The sequence below is a fragment of the Microtus pennsylvanicus genome, chromosome 7 (genome assembly GCF_037038515.1).
Source record: "Microtus pennsylvanicus isolate mMicPen1 chromosome 7, mMicPen1.hap1, whole genome shotgun sequence".
Taxonomy (NCBI): Eukaryota; Metazoa; Chordata; class Mammalia; order Rodentia; family Cricetidae; genus Microtus; species Microtus pennsylvanicus.
In genome coordinates, this window is record NC_134585.1 from 11,992,591 (window position 1) to 12,014,315 (window position 21,725).

At 39.6% G+C, this 21,725-nt stretch overlaps 1 protein-coding gene across 5 annotated transcripts in view; it reads right to left on the reverse strand.

The window, feature by feature from the left end:
* Positions 1 to 21,725, reverse strand: part of Pcdh15 (protocadherin related 15) — a 595,973-nt gene that overhangs the window by 170,058 nt on the left and 404,190 nt on the right. For all 5 annotated transcript variants that reach the window (XM_075979991.1, XM_075979989.1, XM_075979992.1 and 2 more), the window contains exons 16-18: positions 15,203 to 15,282; positions 10,794 to 10,887; positions 2,231 to 2,359 (exon numbers count right to left, since the gene is read on the reverse strand). In XM_075979991.1, coding sequence (XP_075836106.1) covers positions 2,231 to 2,359; positions 10,794 to 10,887; positions 15,203 to 15,282 — 303 coding nt within the window. The remainder of the gene's footprint in view (positions 1 to 2,230; positions 2,360 to 10,793; positions 10,888 to 15,202; positions 15,283 to 21,725) is intronic.

Here is a 21,725-nt window from a genome sequence, read left to right on the forward strand (position 1 = left end):
CTGAATGTACTAAAATTATTGATGTATGTATGTGTTTCTTGAGTATATATGTGGTGTGTGCACATGTGTATGTGAGTATGTATGCCTCTGTAGGCCCTGCAGAAGGCAATGAAGGCCACTGAGTGCCCTGTGCCATCAATCTTCATCTTATCCCATACAAGACAGTGCTGTTACAGAACCTGGAGCTGTGTTGGCAGCCAGTGAGCCCCAGTGATCTTTCTGTCTCTACTGCCCACAACAACTGGAATCACATCTGGCTTCTTATGTGGTGGCCAGTGATTCAAAGTCAAGGACAAGTGCTTATGCAGCAAGTGTCCTTACCCACTGTGCCACCTCCATAAACCCCTAGGAAACTATTTCTATCTAAATCTTCTGTTACATGTGATGTCCTTGTATAATCCACATGTGGTACTTGACAGTAGAGATGGCATGAGGGCGTGGAGCCATGGTGGCTTCACATCTGCTCTCTAGTTTGCAATGTAGCATCAGCGACACCACAATGGCTCAGGTTCTCCCCGGTGGTGACTTGGAGGGGAAGAAAAATGCAAAGTGCCTTCTCCCCGGGATTGGAGATGGTGTCAGAAAATGATGACCCTGGAGTTGGCAGTCAAAGTATTGGCAGAGCTATGAAAGAAGAAAGGGCAGGTTCAAACTACTCAATCATTCCTAGGACCTGGGCTGGGGAGGTGGCTCAGTGTTTGAGTACCTGTGTGGAAGTGAGAGGATCAGAGTTTAGATCCTCAGAATCCATATACATGGTTCTGCTGACATGTAGTTATGGTGATAATTCCAACCTTGAAGATGAAATTAAGGGATCTTTAGAGCAAGGTAGCTATGGAGATTAGATGGATCCATGATCTCTGGGTTTGATTGAGTGAATCTGCCCCACTGAATAAAATGAAAGAGCCATCCAGGGTGTTTGCTGGCATCAACTCCAACCCAGACCTCCATATGCAAGCACACCCACATGTGTGCACAAACATGCATAAACACACACACATACATACACACACACACAATGAGGGAAAAAATCTCAGTATCTAATATGAAAGTTCAAGTCTACAACAGCAGTTAAAGAAAATGTCTTCCACAGTCAGAGAAGATTCTATTAAAAACCTAGGTTCTATGTTTGGTTAAGAAGTAGTGGAATTCTAGAAAATTCTTATTCCGAGAACCAACCAGACTCCTTTGAAAAAATGAGCATGAAGAGCACATCCTTATTCTGAAAGATTGTCTCCACTACTGGAAGATGGTAGACTCTTTGAAAGGTGGAGCCTTGTGGGAGATTCTTGTACCCTTTGGGGCATGCACTTAGAAGATATTTCTTTCCTCTTCCTGGATCCAGACATGGGCAGTTGACTCAGCCGTACAGTTGTGTTATGTTTGTCCTCTTCAGATGTCCACAGCAATGGACTGTCTGATCTCAGTAAACACTGAGCTAAGTCAGCATCCTGTTTATAATGTCATTTGCCTAGGATGGTTCCCAGGGGTAAGTCTTAGGGATTCTGCTGGAGGACACCTCCATGCTTCATCTGCAGGAGGGGCTTCAGAGGATACTCTCTGCCTATAGACACCTCTTATCCTGTGGTTTCCAAACCACAAGCTGTGCTGGAGACCAAGCATAGACCAAGTGTGGGAGCCTGGCCACAGTTTAAGAGAAATGAGAGTTCGCCAAAAGCAACTGCAGAGCTGAGGTTATGGCTAAGTGAATGAGTGTTCCACTAATAGGCAAAGCTGTGGGCTCTTCACTGGCACTGAAGATAAATGCTGCAGAAAAGAGCCATCATGCCCACATAGGAAGGAGAGGAACACACCTAGAAATTAATCCTAGAGTGTGCAAAAATACACAAGGAGTAGAGCCTTAAGCAGAGATTTATAATCTCAAATGAATTCATATCTAGTGTTTGATATTTTGAATTAGGAAGGTCCACAGCCAAACCTAATGGTATACTGAAATACAGTTTCTAGATATATTTTATTTTTTTCCCAGAAAATAAAATTAGATGTGTTAAGTTAGAATACTCTAATATCGATCTATGTTTAAATTACATAGTATCTTTAAATATGACACATAAAAGTCAAATGTACAGGATTTGACTATGAAATGGTCATAGAGAGTACTCAAAGAGTCTTTTAATAGATCACCCGAACTGCATCTCTTTTCAAAATTACAATGTAAGAAATTAGGTCCCTCCCAACAACATTTAAGCTACACGATTATTCTGCTTACCCTCACTTGTCCCACGAAGGCATTGGCCTCCTCCTCCAGCACGGAGAGATTCCTGGGCAGATAGGGATCAAACACAGGAGCATTGTCATTGACATCTGTCACCACCACGTTCACAGTGGCAGTGGAGGTCTGAAAGGAAGAGAGAAGGAGATTGTGAGAGGCGAGAAGAGCGGCCATCATTTTGGATTCAGTTGTGTCCACACTGGTTTTTCTTTATCTGAAAAGCATCTTGGTCCTTAGCTTTCCAAAGGACGAAAAAAGACATAGAACATAAAAGAATCAGCTTGAAAGCCTCAAATACCTCAAAAAAAAAAAAGATGGAGAAAGTCGATGATGATATCAAAGGGCACACGTCTTGCTGAGAATGCCAAGTATCTCCTGGAGGCTTACCTCTCAGGTGATGCTACCTTTATTTAATTCACATGTAGCGAGCATTTGTTTATACACACTCGCACCCTTTCATCCAAAGAATATACTATCCTGTAGTTTTTCTCACTTGTGTATTTCTCTGTCTAAACATAAATACATATGCTATCAAATAGCATGGTATATAAATAAGCATCTTCAGGCAAGATGACACTGTCAGAATACATCGCCTTAGTAAGTTTCCATGTTTACATTTAAAGCAAGAATTTGAACCCCATGAAATTATTATTATATTAAATTACCACTGAAATTGCTGTTTCTAAGTCCCCAGACAATGGCATCAGTGTCAGTTAAGCCACCGTTTCTGTGGAAGCTGTTTTCTTACAGGGAAATCTTGACTTTGTGAACCAGAAAATGTTACAGAGTTCTTGGAGTCAGTAAACTTGTCTTTATGTGTGACTTGAGTGTAAGCCGCCATCTAACCTGGCTTCTTTCCCTCTCTGTCTCAATGTGGGGTGGGTGGCACAAACCAAACACAGAGGGAAAGAACCCTAATAAGTTAAGCCATACAGTATGGTAGGATACTAAAATGCTTAGTTACAGGCCAAGAGGAAAAGAGAGAATGAAAATCCCACGAGAGTTTGGTACAAGATTTAAGAAGATATTAACACATTGAGCCCTGAACACCAGCAGAAGTATTTACATGAAAAGTTTCAATGAATCTGTGGGTAATGTGCAAAGAAACTAGACACAGGGCATGAGCTGCGGTGGGTGGCTCTATAGAGGTGGTGTGGCAGTCAGCAAGGGCAAAGATACACAGTCGGGTTTCTTGACTGCCAGAATGGTATGGCCTGGAAAATGACTCTATGATCGGTTGTAAACAACACAGCTCCTCACTTGCCTGCAGGAGTAACCGTGCTTTCCCCAGCTCCCAAGACTTCTCTTCTAAACTGTTTCTACTTTAACAAAATCAAGAGCCATCTTTCATAGAAATTTACCCCAAACCTCCATATCTATTTTATAACACGTTCAGTTGTCATCAAAACTTACCACGCATCACAAAGCAGTGCTGAACATGTGTGGCTTGTTTATTTGTGTCCATTGATGACTTATCCCATCATAATTTATATTATGTATACATGATTTATATGTGTTTAATGTTCCACCACGCTTTGCTTTAAAGACATGAACACAGGCACAAAAGCATACTGTAGCCCATATATGAAAACTACCCAATGCCCATTCATAGCAAATATTTGTTAAAGGTTTTACTCATGTGGCGACCCAATGTCACAAGTGATTTTGTAGTATAGTTCCGGGCCATAAGTTTGAGTGACAAGTCACTCACAATCATATGTAGCTACAGGACGTCACTGACACAGGTGAAAGCCCTACACACTGACAGGAGTCACAGGACAGCAAGGAGAACTGGAGAAAGTCCTACATCACAGAGGGTTGGGGAGTGCCCACGTATGGGATAAGTTGTTTCTCGCAATGGGCAATGCTCACAGCTGCTTTCCTACTGCGGAAACTCATCACGCTTTCCAGTTATGGTTTGTGTACTCTACTCTTTACATATTTCCAATGATACCATTTAATTTAAAAGATGCAGGCAAACAAATACACATGTGTGTATGTATACTGTGAATTTATATAAAGAAATTAAAATGTTTTCTGACTAGATGGAGTGCAGGTGTTTTATTTTCCCCTTGTAGCATTAATATATTTCTCAAATGTTCTCCCAGAGAGCTACATTGCTTCTGTAACAGAAAAATATTTGAACAAATGTTATTTCATTTCAAGTTATGTTGGAAGTGAAACCAGTTTTTTTTTTTTTTTACAAATGTGTTTTATGGGAGTAGTATTTCCCAGTTTGCCTGAGGGTGAGCAAGATATTAATTCTGACAGCTTAAGCTAAGACCTCAGAGTGGCTGTACTAGTGTTGCTGGCATTTCTTCAAGCTACCTTTATGTCCACCTCTGCCTTTTGTATCAATCTATTATGTTTTTAAATTCTCCTTTCTCCCAGGGAATAGTAGGCTGGCAGACTATCTTGGATCCACTGTCAAAGACTCTGACCTCTGGCTGGCTGATGCACAGGGGAACTGAGTTATCACTGAGGAAATGACCTACTGATGGGAACTTGGGCATCCTTTTCTATGCTGTTCTGAGGGTTACAGGAAATGGCAGGAATCTCCATTGCTGAGCAAGTTCTATTTCATACATTTTAAGAGAGGGACAAGTCCCACGTCAATGTTGCCCGGTGGTCAGTACTGCACAGCTGAGCAAGTTCTATTTCATATTTTAAGAGGGGGACAAGTCCCACATCAAAATTTCCCGGTGGTCAGTACTGCACATTAGGCTCTACTTGACTTGAGATCTCCTGGCCATACTCTTGACTATGCTGACATCGTCACAGACTGCCTGGATACAGGGCATGATGGTTTTAATTTTTAGATTGGTCAGGAATATAGTCACCTTATAGTTCAACATGGCTCAGGCTTCACTCTAAGGTTTTTGACCTTAATTACCAAAAAAATGAACAAAGTCTGTGCTGATAAAGGTATGATTAAAGGACCCTTCTCACAATTAATTCTATAAATCAATTTGTAATATGACAATCAACAAATATCAAACCAATAAACCTAATAAATAAGACAACTGACATCAAATAGTGGTAAGGGTGTGAGTAAAAGGGGCCCACCATTGACTGATGTATGGAATCCTAACAAACTAAAACTAAATCTACAATATGACCCAGTATATACCACTCCTTGGCATATGCCCACAGGGCTCAACATCCAACTTTACAGATACTGTTCAGCTATGTTCATTGGTGCCTTTTCCACAATAGCTAGGAAGTAGAAACAACCTAAATGTTCTTCAGTTGATGAATGGATACTAAAAATGAGATACAGAACATTGTGGATACTATTCAGCTGTAAAAAAACGAAATCATAAAGACTTCAGGGAAGGGGGTAGAACTGGGTTAACACCGACTGAGAAAACAAATGCCTTCTTGTGTGTTGTTCTCAGGTCTGCACCTTGCGATGTACATATACAACCTCAAGTAAGGGCAGGTACCAAGAAAATGGAAAGAGACCACTGGGCAGGGATGTAGAAGAGGGTCTCTGGAGAGGAGAATGGCAGGACAAGGGCATTGTGAAGTCAGACATAGTAAAAGCGGGGAAGGCTGTGGGAGCCCGCAGTGTGACTCCACTCCATTTTGACTTAAGGTCAGTGTTCAAGCTTGTAAACAGAAAGTTTGACCTAAGAATGGTCATTTGACGTTTTGCTACTCAAGACCAAATAACAAGTTGTTTGGCCAAAGGTGTGGTTACTAGATGTTTGGCCAATTAAGGAGGTGATTATGCTTGTTTGTTCCTTGAATCATGGTAAGGAAGTCTTTTGCCCTCCCCTTTTACTTTGGGTATATAAGACTAGGAGAAATAAATTCGAGGCTTCTACAATATTCCCTGAGAGCCCCCGCCCCCGATTCTATCTTGTCTTTTGTCTCTTTTTTTCTTAATCCTTACACCATTTATCAGGTATTGTTTGACAAGGCAGCTGGTCCAGACAGAAGACTTTAACTTGGGAGGGGTATGGAGATAAAGTGAGTGAGGGAGGAAGGCGTGAATATCACTGGGACTGTCTGAAAAAGCCATAGGCAAATATAGTATTTCACAAGGTCATTTAAACACATGCAGAATTCCACTCTGGGGGATAGTGCCCTCTACCCAGAGCCATAATTTTTCTAACAAAATCCTCAGTTTCAAGAATGGGAAGCCTCCCTTGGAGTTGTGGGTTGCAGGGTAACTGGAAGACTCCAAAACAATATAGGCTGCGTCATTGTCCTCTGGAGCTCCAAACTTGAAGCTTGCACTCCATTGTTGAAGACACCACGGACTTTCGACACAGGAATGGGAAGAAAATGGACTCCCAGAGACGGCAGCACACACAGGGTCTGCAATGGTCATCATCAGATGGGGGTCCTAGGACTAAAAGGAGAAATGGGCGCACGCTCCCATTCCTAACGCAGGGACTCACCTGGAAGCCTTCTCCATGAGAACTCTCCCTCACAGTATTAGAAATTGCTATTCAAGCTACCAAGGGAGAAAAGCAATTGGAAGTTTTACCCAGCTATAAAGTCAATGAACCACAATAACGCTCAGGAGAAATAAAGCTACTTACAGAACACACAGTCCCCACATCCAGATAACAAAAAGTTTATTCATGTTTCAGAAATTCATTTTTGTTGTAAAAATGGAAGTTTAAAAGGTTGAGAAAATTATGATGTATGACTTAAAGGTACATTTTTTTTAGTGCCAAATAAAACAAGGAAGTGGAAGGTCAGTAGTGGAAACACTACCTAGAGAATGATAATGGAAATAATGATGACGATGATGATGATGATAATAATAATAACAGCAGCCAGCTTTCTTGAAGCTCAAGTATCAAGAGCCAGGGGAATCTTATTTAGGTCACTGGATTTCCTCTGTGATTTGGAAAAACGTTCTTCCTGCCATTGAGGCTGAGCTGTAAAATTTTTCAAGGGAGAAAAACAAGGAAAAGAGAGCATCATTTATAAAGATGGAGCAGGGGAGAGATCTGGGGATGATGGAAGAGAGACTCAGAGGAAGGGAGGCAGAGCACACAGTCTCTCTCCTCACCCCATCCCTGATACCTGGAGACACCATGGAGGTGGTTGGCACATTCTACCCAAGTGGAAGCTAGTCATAGAGAGAGAAAGAGGAATTTGTGATAATCAAATCATATCCATAAACGCAGAGTCAAGTTGGCTTAGGTTTTCAATCACATTTTGTTTTAGTCTGGCTTTGTTGGACTGGCCTTAGCTCAGAATTAAGAACCATTACATGTCTTAAAAGGACAGAGTAAGTGTGAAGCCCTTCCAAGGAAAAGGGAAGGCAGAGTCTGAGAACCTACAAGCGATGGCTGGGAATACATGTAACAATGTGGAACTGCTTAAAGGCCAAGAAACAGGAGGCATTCCATCAAAACCTCTCCCAGCTACACTTTGGCAAGCTCATAAACAAGCAGCGACTGTAAATGAGTATAATTATTAATATGTGAAAAATGAATGTAATTATTAATATGTGAAAAAATGACTTATGTCTGTGAAGATTAATAAAATCTACACATTTATAATAATAAACTGTAGTTAGCTTGCTGAGGTTTTTAATTATTTAGAATGAAAGCAGAAAAAATAAATTATAGGAAAGTCAAATTATATAAAATCAAATCCTCTCCAAAATTTACAATGAGAAATATAGTGTGAGGATCCTTATTTATTTTCTCATTGGAATTTAAAAAGACAAGAGATCTTCATAAAAAAATTTATCCTGGCAATTTATTTCATATAGAATAATTTTAACTTAATTTTTGTTTAATCAAAACCTGACTACCCCTGACCTATGTTCAGTACACATTTATTTATAATTCTATGCTTTGTTTGAAATATTATTTTGTTATGGCTGGCCAAAAGTTAAAAAGTTTAAATAAGAAAAGTGTTTTTAAACTACGGAATACATTAAAATATATTGTATAGTTTTTTTCTTCAGGTACTGGCTGTACCTGGCCCCTAAAAGTATATCTCCCAGTGCTGGAGAGATGTCTCAGCAGTTAAGGGCTGGTTCTGCTTCTGCCAATGCCCTGACTTCAGCCCCAGCACTCAAACAGGGCAGCTCAGAACTGCCTACACCTTCATAACTTCAGCCCCAGCACTCAAACAGGGCAGCTCAGAACTGCCTACACCTTCATAACTTCAGCGCGCTCATCTGGCCTCTGCAGGCATCTGCATGCGTGTGTGCAATCTCCCCATTAAAAATTTTAAAAAAAATGCATATATAACAAATTACATGAATGATTAGACTATTCAAATCAAATATGGTTGGTTAAAAATCCAAACATTTCAATATTTGTTTTCAATACAAACTTTGGAAACTAGTCCAGAACTTATTCAAAAGCAACAAGATTTTAAAGCTGAACGAGATCTTAATAATTAAAGAATGAGAAAATAGAAACCTAGACTTGCTGTGACCCAGAAAGCAGAGCTGAGAGCCACACGCGGATGACAGAAAATGCCCTGCTGTCACACAGTAGCTGTAACATATGGCCTGCGTAATGAGCAGCACCATGCTTAGCAGAAGGCGGCTCTGGCCCAGACAGTGAACATGCTGGCTAGTCTCCATCTCGTCCCTTCTCTGAGGCATTTTATTTTGAAGGGTAGGCCTAAAATATCCTCGGTGATGTCACCGCTGCCATCAGTTCCCGACTGACGCTTTGATTCTCCCTGAAGCTATGTGTACCCTTTACTTTACTTGTACCCATGGTTGGCCTGAATGCTGTTTTGTTCTAATTACATCCTTTATAGAGCTACTTAAGTAGTCCCTCCTTCGTTTCCTTAGCAACCCCTCTCAGCTGTTGACTTGTTAGGTGACTCAGTAATCTTTAATATTACTGGTTTTTTAAATTTATTTTTATTCTGGCTGCAGCCTCCCCTCTTTCTTCTCCCTCTAGTCCTCTCCCCTCCATTCCCACTCCCCAATCCACTTCTTAAGGTGCCATGTCTTGTTGGTGGTAGAGGAAGGTTTGCCCTTTTCTGGACTGGGTAATCTTTCATCATCAGTGAAGTTGCAGGTTCCTTCTAGAGAGTCTGACTCTTGCACACTCCTATAATACTGGCACGTTACGAATCATACATATCTCAATATTCTTTGAACTGTGTTTTATTACCTGCATAGTGCTTACCAAAATCTTTAAAATGTCCAATAGTTCTTATAGGAAGATTATAAGGGCCAATTATCTCTATTTTTCTTAACTCTATGAAGACTTTAATATTATTTCTGTATTTATTTGATACGTTTCATCTAGGTAACTTTTCTCAGCAATCCCCCTGACGTGAATGTTCGAAACACATTCTCTTATATTCAGACAAGTTGCCATAGAGAGAAAAGTCAACTGAAGGAACTAGAGTATGCTACTGTTGAACTGAATGATGACACCTACACATTTCATAGGGTCAAAATTATTTCTAGGCGGCTGTGTTGAGTTGACAGGTAAGCAGCTGGCTAAAGGAGATGAAACATGGGGCCTGGGGGTATAGTTTAATCTATAAAACCTGTGTGTTACAAGCATGAGGAACCCAAATGAGCTGGGCACGATGGCTCAAACTTGTAAGTCCTATGTTAGTGGTGTTGAGAGAGACAAATCCCCGGGGCTTGCTGGCCAGCCAGCCTAATCTGAAAACCAGCTCCTGGGTCAAGGCTTGATTTTGACCTCTGCCCTGAAATTGTGCACATACTGGTATACACATGTATACATACATACATACATATATATATATATATATATATATATATATATATATATATCTCATACATGCACACACACACGGAGAGAGAGAGAGAGAGAGAGAGAGAGAGAGAGAGAGAGAGAGAGAGAGAGAGAGAGAATAATAATAAACTCCTACCAGTGACTGAAACTCTGCACTGTTTGAAATCTAGATATGGAGACTGTGAGCAAAATGATTGAAAGAACACAGATATATGATGTTTAATTTTAGACTCTTGTAATGCTGATCTGTGGTAAAGGCTCAGGCCAGGCTCTGGGCTCGATCGCCAGAGGTTAAAATAAAGGAAAAAAAAACAAAGAATAGAAAGATACTTAAAACTGATGATAGGTCTAGAATAAAGTGGGAAATGGAATTTACCTCTCTAAAATTATAGGTAGCTTTCATTGGAGATCATTAAGTTTTCATCAGATCCTGAGTGATCCCTGTGGACACCTCTGGCCTCAATTGACCCAGTTTCTTAGGCACTTCAACCTCTCCCATTCCTGCCTCTTTAAGAGTGGAGCATGTTCAACCCAGAAAGCCTCAGGAGGCGCTCTGCTGCTGCTTGGTACTGACACAGGGCGAGGACTGGTAGAGAAAGTCTGAGTTCAGGTTCTCTGTAAGTTGTGATGATAAAATGGCAAGGGTGTGGATCACAGGGGTCTGTTCGCATATCAAAGGCCGAGGTACAGGACAGTTTCAGAATCTGGATTTCTCTGTTAGGAAGCACTTTGTTTGGTGGCTAAGGCTCCTGATGGCTGTCACACATGTTTTAGAGTGTAGGGACACGGGACTCTTTGGTTTCCTCAGTCTTGCTTTGAGCACCCTTCCCAGTGATCATACTTACCCCACCGGGCCTGCCATCTGAGGCTGTGACGATGAGGATGTAGCGGTCTGTGCTCTCCCTGTCTAGCGCCTTCCCTAGCATGAGAATCCCCGTGCTAGAGGCAGAGAGAGAAACACAAAGACAGTGTATCATGTGAGTTGTTCTTTTCCTGACTTGGATGTAAAGGTCCCTGCAGACCTTTGTACCTCTCTCTCCTCTCCCTCCCTCTCTTCCTTCTCCTCATCCCTCCTCCTTTCACCCCCATTTCCACTTCTGCCTCTGTCCTTTACTGGTGTTCACAGCTTACCTTTGCTTGTCCCCCTCCCCCTCTGGTTTCTATTCCTCCCTACAAATAAAAAATTGCATACTTCCTTTATATATCTCATGAAGCAGAAGAGGGTCCATTGGGGAGAACTATTTTGATTATTTTTATCCACTTTGCATAATCATAAACTGAGTATTAAAGTGTGATTCTAGGGCTCACGCTGAAATCAGAAATGATTTTTTAAAGTTGTTGAGATTCTTAGCAATAAGGAGGAAATTGCAAACCTGAATGAGATCACAGAGATGATTCTCAACCTTCTAGTGGGAAAATCAAGCAAAACATCATTATGGTTAACTCATTCCTGGGAGAGACACACAGGTCTTGTGAGTCATGATTTCAAAGTAAAAGGCTCCATGGTTCCCAGGCAACATGACAATTCTCAGACAAGGCTCCCCTTCCAAATACCATGTGTTTTCTTATGTATTGCAAAGTGCTCCTCTGGGAGACAAGCTTTCTATTTGACAAATTCTATGATGAAGCCTATTTTCTTTTGCATGTCCCATTTATAGAACGTATAAAAAATCAGGTAATTCAAAAAGTATATTAAATCTGCAGTGTGCCAAAGTTTTAATAGTTATTTTTATTTCCATAAGTGCGCTTAAATCTATAAGTGTTTTGTAAGGGAATCATATTGTATATTTTATATCATTTATAATAAATTATAATTAGTGTTCATGTGCCCATTTAATAAAATTTAAATATACGCTTGTGTATGTACTAGAAATTATATCATTTGCTTATTTTTATGAAATTTAGAGTGATATCAATCCAAGTAACCTAATTTACAAATAATATTTAAATAAATTATTATCTTTAGAATTATTTAATTCTACCCAGAATAAATATCTCCTGTGCATACTCTCCTCCAAAGTAAAACCAATAACAATTCAGCTATTTAAAAATAAGTTCAAAATGTCTTTTTTGGGTTTTACACTGGATGCTACAAATGAAATTTTCATCAAGCACCCACTGTAAGAAAACATTTATTTTAATGCATTAAAACACTGAGATATTAGTCAAATGTAAGAACCTAGTTTGCTTTTAATTGATAAATAGGCTTCGTTTCAACTTAAATGCTTTGATTCTGAGAGTGGGATTTATGTGATACTCATTGCAAGGGGCAGTGAAAACAGAGTTGGGAGAAAATGAAATCCAGGGACACAGTAGCTCATTTGGTTGATTTTGTTGTTGATGGTGCAGACTTTGGAAGCTCTCAGAGCATATGGCAGGATTGGGAAACACTGCCTGAAAACTGTTTAGTCCAAATAACCGAAAACCACTTCCAGAACACATTCACAGTAATCAGGTTTGTATCAACTCTACACCGCACATGCCTCAAGCAATCTCACCGTACAATAACATTCAAAGAGAAAAGTGAGGCGGTTTTTTGCTTTTCAGACATACCTACAAGCAACTCAAGGAAGAGGAAGGATGTCAACCTAGGTGTAGTACAATGAGAACAAAAAAAAAAACCGGATAGTTTCTGCCTTGCACTGCTTTATAACAATTATAGTCCTTTGTTCCTTTCCTCCAACTCTCCTCAGGCATGAACTTAGAAAGCATCTTGACTTTCTGTCTTATGTCAAATTATACATAAATCTATTTTTTCTTATTTATCTGATTATGATGGAGATAAAGTGCTATATGCCTTCTGACTCAATGATGGAGGCACTGGAATATGGGGGAATATTTGGCACGGGGAGGGAAATGGAGATAGTATCTTGGAGTATTCAGATCAGAAAGATGAGTCAATGGAGAAAATGAACATCTCTCATGGTAAAGCTGGCCTGGAGGAACATTCCCACTGACTGGTGGAGGCCACGAGGCAGGAAACACTATCTGCATCAGGAGTGCAAAAAATCTTTGCATCATGCACAAGCATTATTTATGATAAAAATCTAACCACAGTGCTGTGTAAGTTTTGCAGGACTGCAAACATGGCTCAGACATGAAGGCAGTGGGTGTGGTGAATAAGGCAATTCCATGACAGCATCTCCCCATGGCTGGAATAATCCTTTTGTATACCGTGAAGTTGTATAACTCTCACTGTTTAATAAAGAACGGACTGGCTGATAGGTAGGTAGGATTTTTGGGGCAGAGAGAATGCTGGGAAGAAAGGTGGGGTTTGAGGAGACATAGAGGAAGCAGGAGATGGACATGCAGTGCTGAGATAGAATATCAAGCACATGGTAGAACACAGATAAAATATGGGTTAATTTAAGATATAGAAGCTAGTTAGTAACAAGCCTAAGCTATTGGTCAAGCATTTATGATTAATGATAAGTCTCTGTGTGGTATTTGGAAGCAGCTGGCAGGACAGAGCTGAATGGTAGTCTCAATGAAAAACTCTGCCTACACCCGACAGACCATCAAAACTCCAAGCAGTGTCAGACCCACATTGGCTGGGACTCAGTAAATGGTCAGATATTTATAGAACCCACATAAAGACACAATAAAGAAAAGGGTTAAGTTATTAATCATGGGAGAGCATACGGTGATTCTGTTTGTTTTTGTTTCTACTCTCCTGGCTCACCTTTGTCTCGAGCATTTTCAACCTGTGAGCCATGACCTCTTTGAGGGTTGAATGTCCCTTTCATAGCGGTTGCATATCAGATATCCTGGATATTTACATGATAATTAATAACAGTAGCAAAATTATAGTTATGAAGTAGCAACAAAATAATTTTATAGTTGGGGAATCACCACAACATGAGGAACTATATTAAAGGGTCACAGCATGAGGAAGGTTGAAAACTATTGATCTTAAAAGTGTAAAGAGGGTATCTCAGTGTTTTTTGATTTGCATTTCCCGGATGGCTAAGGATGTTGAACATTTTCTTAAGTATCTTTTGGCCATTTTAGATTCTTCTGTTGAGAATTCTCTGTTTAGTTCTGAACCAATTTCTTAAATTGGGTTATTTAGAATTTTAATGTCTAATTTCTTGAGTTCTTTAAATATTTTGGAGATCAGTCCTTTGTCTGATGTGGGGTTGGTGAAGATCTTTTCCCGTTCAGTAGGCTGCCTTTTTGTCTTATTGGCTGTGTCCTTTGCTTTACAGAAGCCTCTCAGTTTCAGGAGGTACCATTTATTTATTGTTGCCTTCAGTGTCTGTGCTACTGCGGTTATATTTAGGAAGTGGTCCCCAGTACCCATGCATTGAAGATTACTTCCCACTTTCTCTTCTATCAGGTTTAGTATAGTCAGATTTATATTATGGTCTTTAATCCATATGGACTTGAGTTTTGTGCATGGTGACAGATATGAATCTATTTTCATTCTTCTACATGTTGACATCCAGTTATGCCAACACCATTTGTTGAAGGTACTTCCTTTTTTCCATTGTATAATTTTAGCTTCTTTGTCAAAAATCAGGTATTCATAGGCGTGTGGATTAATATCATGTTAAATTTTGTTTGTTGTAAGATTAACAGACTTTCACATGGCCTGCTTGATTACAAACAACATATTCTAGCAGCAGAGGCTGTGGCTATCTTATTGTCACCACGGGTAAGTTATCTCTCCCTACATACACTGGCAACAGATGTGGAACATCAATTTTGCTCTTTAGAAAGACTCCCCCAGGCATCATGATGCAGAGCAGAAGCCTGTGGTGTCTCTACACTAACCATCTTCTCGAATGCCCTCACCCACTACAAAAGCTATGACCCGAGTATCTCTGATACCTTGATAGCAGGTAGACTAAAAAGGTGCTGCGATTTTATTCCATCTTAGAGGTGATGTAATACACCTGGCTGCCAAACCTCCCTTCAAATGAACGAGACGTTAGTGCTGTGCTCTTTCCGGAAGAGCCCCTGTCGCTACGAGCAACTAACAACATTACAGACACCTAATTAGTCTGAGGCTCTGCCTGCAAGTGAAATTTTTCCACCTTGGTGGATTTTAGCTGATAAAATTGTTTAAGATAAACAAATAGTCTCTCGGGAAAGGTTTGCTGTTTAGAATTACCCCCAGTGCTCATTAGCATTCATAGAAAAAAATGTAAACTAAAACTACAAACAGCCGAAAGTCTGTCCTCTTGCTAACAGCGTGTCGCTTGACGTTAACAGGGGGCAATCAAGTGTAAATCATTTCCTTGTAACTTACGTTTCTGAGAGATTAAAAACTCGCTGAGGGTCTCCATTCTCGATGGCATAGGTGATTGGGTCTCCCTCTCGATCAGTTGCCTTCAGAGAAGAAAACATAATTCAATTACCAACTAATTACAGAATGTTCAAACTATGAGTGTTAAGGAATAAAGCATGACCTAATGTCAATGACTGGATAAAGAATTTTATACTGAATCTTGGCATTTTTGACAGTACAAGAATTTCATGTGTGTATAATAGTTAATTTATATAAGTTAATGAGCTTAACCGTTTTATTTTTAGGCACCTATGTCTGGAATGTAAACAAATACGTTAAATGATACCTACATAATTGGTTAATATATTATATATGGGGCTGGAGAGATGGCTCAGGGGTTGAGAGCACTGGCTGCTCTTCCAGAGGTCATGAGTTCAATTCCCAGCAACCACATGGTGGCTCACAACCATCTGTACTGAGATCTGGCGCCCTCCTCTGGCGTACGGGCATACATCAAGGCAGAATGTTGTATACATAATAAATAAATAAATCTTAAAAAAAATATATTATATATGAATTAATATTAAATAATATATCATTATAATATTTAAACACTTTTCTACTTAAACTCTTTCCTCCCAGGTCAAAATATATCAAGATAGTATTCAAATCAGCAAAAACAATTCTGATTAAAAATCTTGAATTCAAAGTTAGAGTACACTTATCAGCTATGCAACTATTTCTCAGTTTCTTTGCTCATAAAAAAAGCAGGCGATGGCGCAAACTGTAATGGAAGTTGAGAGATCTAAATTGAGACACTATATCAAGGCTGATATTTAGAATATTGCAAACTTTCAATAAGTTTAACTACTTTATCATTGCTGTTATTTTCTTTTTTCCTAACCTTGGTCTAAGAAGCAAACCCCACATCTTCTCACACTGAGTTCTGTGTCACTCTCCTTCAGAGCAGAGACATAGCATGTGTTGCTGGAAGAGGTCTATGCTTGCTCATTTCAAAACATTTAATACTTTCCTTTTAGGAAAAGCCATCAAATTCCCCAATGAAGTCATGGGTGGAAAGGGGACTCTGGTGGCTGTGTGAAGAATATCAAAGGGAAGCCATAGTTGGAGAATGGAATCTCAGTGCTGCTCAAAGAATGTCAAGGGACTTCTCTGATCTTATTCTAGGGTGAGGGAATTATCCTTGGGGTGAGAAGAAACTTATCCGTGGGTCACTGTTCAGATACAGCCTGTTCCTTGGGTAAGATAAGCTCTTGCCTGTTACTGACCAGATACTAGGCTGTGCTCTGGCAGCTATTATTGCTTTGGAGTTGGACTCAGGAATAGGGTTGTCACTGGACTTCCTTCGATAGGATATTAAGTGGATCAGACAACCACAGTCCAGTATGCAATCCATGCCTCACTGGACAAGAAAGCCATTTCTATAGGCAGGTCAACCTGTGAAACCTGCTACAGGACCTGAACATGCAACATCCCTCCAAACTGCCACACTACAGCCACGGCTATGAACTCCTACAGGACGATGCCTTCCCATACTCCATGGACATCTGAATAGTTACACTTCAGTTTGTAATAAACTACCATTTTCCATATTACAAGACTCTGTCCAATCTGCTTCATGCATGGCCAGTTCCTCTCTATGATTTATGTTCTGCAACTGTCTCATTGCCATAGGGCTCAGTGTGTCAAGATACCTGCCACAGAGCTTACATGTTGCAAACAGAAAAAGAAAAGTGACACTTGCAATTGTGCTCGGACTATTTGATATGCACTATAGAATATGGATCACCAGACTATCCACTATACACACAAATAGATGAATGTAGTAATAAAAAGAACTGGCTACTTTCATTGCCTCGACATCTCAGAAAGACCAATGTCTTCACTGTCCATCTCACCTCTCCACACATCTTCTATTCTTTAGCCTGCATCTTGCATCCTCCTGCCTTCTCAGGCTGACACACCACACATACTCACACCTCCCTCACAGTCTAACTCACTGGCAAGTTCCACTGACTGGTGTTGAAATGCTTGATTGTGACAAGTTCCTTCCTTACTATGAATTTACTTCCAGTAAAATGGTGATCAGTATTTAATCAACAAGTCTAGGTGTTACTCTTATACCCTCACAATGGCCAGTTTTAGCTTAACAAAGTATTCATCATTTCTAGGCCCAAACGTTGCTCCTCTAGGTAAATGCTATGCCACATGTACATACACACAAAGATTATGAAGTGCAAATTAGAAAAGTATAAGGAAAATCTAGGAAAAGTCTAGATCCACAATTCTCAATTTTGTGAAGTTAACTACAATAAATCTCATAAAGAAAAAAATCACGAGTGACTAGTCCTCTTTGTTTTCAGTTTGTAGGATAAAAGTAACATAATTTTGAGAGCGCCTTTTGTTACTAAGAAGCTGACACTAAGACTTTTGTCATTTGTCTTCTTGTTCCTGTGATCAAGAACTTTCCACTCGCTCATTGCTTTGTAGCTGGAATTTTGTTGTTGTCGTTTGCTATCTTCCTTCTTTTTTCTTCTGGAACAAGTTATCTCTTTACGTTTTCAAAAGTGTGAGAACATAGCTTCTGAAACAGGGTTTCTATGTGAGCCCTTACTAAGTCTTGATCAATATAGAAGCCTTGTTTGCATTGTTAGGAATGGAGACCAGGGCCCTCTGCCTGCTAAGCACTCTGCTCCTGGGCTACACTCCATCTCTGGGTATGGAATCTTATCTCTTAAACATTTCATTCATTTATTTTTTTAATTGAAGAGGGGCATATGTGATGAAGTGTGAGTGTGGAAGTCAAAGGACAACTTGCATGAATCAATTTTCTCTTTTCCATATGTGGGTCCTGGACATCTAACTCCGGTCACCAGACTTGGTGGCAGCACCTTTCCCCACTGAACCATCTCACTGGCTGGCCCATGAATCCTTTAATGTGCAGGAGTGACCACAATTTATGATAGTGGGAATGAAGGATCTGTGGATACAGTGCAGCTGTATTTGCATCATTCTTTTGTGGCATTAGTAAATTACAATTTTAGCTGAGGGTAAGAGGAATTTTATTGGTAAATAAAACATGCAGAAGAGTTCAATTATGCTATTATTTCTACCTTCCTTTCAACAAGAGTACTTGGTGGGCTCAGAGGTTAAGAACACTGCCTACTTTTCCAAAAGTACTGAGTTCAGTTCCCAGTATCCACATGGTGGCTTACAACCACCTGTAATGAGATCTGGTGTCCTCTTGAGGAAGAGACCTGATTATGAAACCCAATATGGACAAGTTCAACAGAACCACCATATATGGGCTGCCCATGCATGCTTCAGCATTTTTAGGGTATAAATTTCATTTCACTTGGTGCTCTAATAATTAGTGTTTATCTTGAAAAGGGAAAATTTAGTCATATCATATATTTTTCATGTAATAAGTAGGAATCACTCCTCCTTATTGCAAAAATATTTCTAACATATTTATCTTATGCCAGTCCAGTGAAAAATGAGCCCTTTTTTCAAGAGTTTGGAAAGTGCAATATCAATTATAATAACATAACAAATAACAAAACAAATATATAATAAATGTGCCAATATCTTCCTTTGACATGGAATCCACTGGGAGGCTCTGGAGTCAGCTGTCAGGTTTGTCCCCAGCTGTTATCTATTCTGAGGTAAGATACCTAAGTTTTAAAAAGCTAAGTGATGAGTACCATATCTGTTCCTTAATTAGCCCCGTAGTTATTAGGCATTTCACCTATGTCAAATACTGGAAATTCAGGGATGAGCAGCAGAAATAAACCCCTGCCTGCTCATTTATATTACTGGGGAGCAAAGGGCCAACAGATTTGGATGCAGAATTTTCAGATCCCTGTGAAATAATTCAGGAAGAACATCTAGAGATGATGGTAAATTCCCCTTCACAAACAACTGTTCAGGACAGCGTAACTTGGTGTATGAAACTCCAGTGCTTGCTTGAACATGGGGTAGGAGAAATGAAGGCCGGTGGAGAGCAATCCAGGCAGGAACAGGAAGCTGAGAGAGGCAGAACCGGCTCAGTGGGTGTGGGGGAAGCTCTGAGATCTTGTTAGCTTAGTACACAGAAGACAATGGCTGGTGTTTGTTTGGCCACTGACCTCAAGCTAAACGACTGAATGCTGTTGACATTGAACGGATAGGATAGCAAGTGATGGTATTTAGCCATCAATTTGCTGATATGTGTTCAATTTAATGGCTGGAATAAAGCTAAGTTTTTCTTTAATTATTGCTGGAAGGACAAATAGTACCTTTGTAAACAACTCTTTGTAGTCAGTTCAGCCAGATGACTTAATTCATCTGTTATGAAATTGCTATCTTCATTTCCTTTTATTTTAAAGCTTCCAAAAAATTACATCACCTCCCCTCTTTCCTTTCCTCTTTCTGAGTCCTCCCATATACCCTCCCTTGCTCTTTCAAATTCACGGCATCCTTTTTATTTTTTAAGAAAGTCAATTGTTATTCTCGCATACATGTACACATTTCAGGGGCACAACAACTTCCAAAAATATTCAAGTAAGCAATGTCCTCAGAGTGTAGAAAATAATCATGAAAAATAAGCAAATCTATATGCAGTATTCTGTCAAGTTACAGAGGAACAGAGCCATCAAATGCCACCTGGCGGAGTGCACCTTAACACAGAGAATGATGCTACCCATTTCGGAGTATATTAAGACAAAGTACCAGCCTGTGGAGACTCTAAGGAGATACAAGATCAATGCAGTTAGACGAGTTTCTCTCTCACTGAGGCAAACAGGCCCTGACAGTTGAGAATTAAGTACTTGAGAGAACTAAAACTCGGTTTAGTAAAATAGTTTCTTCCTCTTTTTGAAAGATTCTTCTTCTTAATGTGTTTTCTTTAATGTGTTGGATGTTTTATCTACATGTATGCAAATGAGCCACACAACTGCTGAATTAATGTCTTTCAACATGTGCTTACTACTGGTGTTAAACTGTTGGGCCTTTGAACAAATGACATCATCATGAATATATTTTGGTATAGATTAACATGTATACCCTGTTTAGGTGAAGGAGTGTTGATATAAAAATCACTTTTCAAAATAAACACTCAAAAGATCAACTTATTAAATATTCAAAATATGTGAAGTAAATATTATATGTAACACATAATTCTGAAATTTGTATTGTACCTAAATACGTGACAAAACAAAAATATGCTTCAAAATATGATGACGTAGAAAATAACACACTGGAAAGGGGTAACTCCTTGAATGCTTCTTTTTACTTTTTTGGAATGATGTGGTAAACAATCCATGAGAAGGAAGGCACACGAAATGCTTTCAGCTGGAAAGCCAGAGCAGAGCGTCTGCTGGCAGGATTAGAAAGGGGCAGAATTTAAATAAGTGTGTGCAATACTCAGAAATGAATAGTGGTTAAAGTGGGTCTCTGTTTATTTGTTCCATGTTGGGAAATGCCTGGAAACCAGGAAGCTTAAAAAGGAAAGACTCTGGATTTTGGAAGATTTGGGACAATGGTTATAAGGTCTAGTTTCAATTTTCTTCTTTTCTAATACACAAAATTGGTAATTTTGGGACACAATGGAACTTAATCTATTCTAAATGCACTTGCAGTTCTAACTGCATAGGGCTCTCAAGAACAATCAGCAAACTAAATGTAAAATTAACAGAAATACTCAAATTAACCACAGGATGCTTTAGATCATACACATCACAGTCCCAAAACCACACAACCTTCTTGTCTGGTGAGAACTGTCATCTCTACTTCCAAGTTCATAAAATATTGAGTTTTGAAAGTTAAAGAATTCTTTAAGCCCACATACAGCTCACTGTCCTCAACGCTTTTTACCTCCTTCTTGTTAGACTCCAGATTCTATAGTGAGAGTATCCTCTTTTCGAGGTGTGAATTCCATGGTAGGTGCTTTGTTCCAGATTGCTAATTTCCCAGCTCTCATTCAACACCCTATTCACTCAACTGTATGTGTCAATTGCAAGCCTTCTTTGTGAATGTCTACAGTCTACACTAATGAATACCCTTTCCATATTTTCCTCAATATCAATCTCATTACCTGCTTTGTTAATTGAGTATAATTGGGTTTTCTAGCTCCTGTTGTTACAGGCTTGGAAAAGAAGCATCCTTGTAAAGTTTCATGTGTTGGAAGGGTTAGGTTCTAACTGGGAGATGCTGGAAGCTTTATGAAGTATGTTTTACTAAGTAGGAGGAAGCAGGTCTCCTGTAGCAGGAACTTAGGGATTGCTGGTCCTTGCTACCTCTGCTTCCTGTCTCCACGGAAGTGAATAATCTCCCCTTCACTCACACCTCTGTTCAAATTCATAGGCAAAAGCCACTATGGACTGAACTCCCTGAGCCCAGAATAAATCTTTCTTCCTTATGCTGTTTAGTTTAAGCATTTTGATCACAAAAGCAAAATAGGAAATGTAACAAACATATTCTTATTCCAAATCATCTATCAGACCACCCAGCCAATTTCTTCAGTAGATGTGTTGTGAGCTCAGGC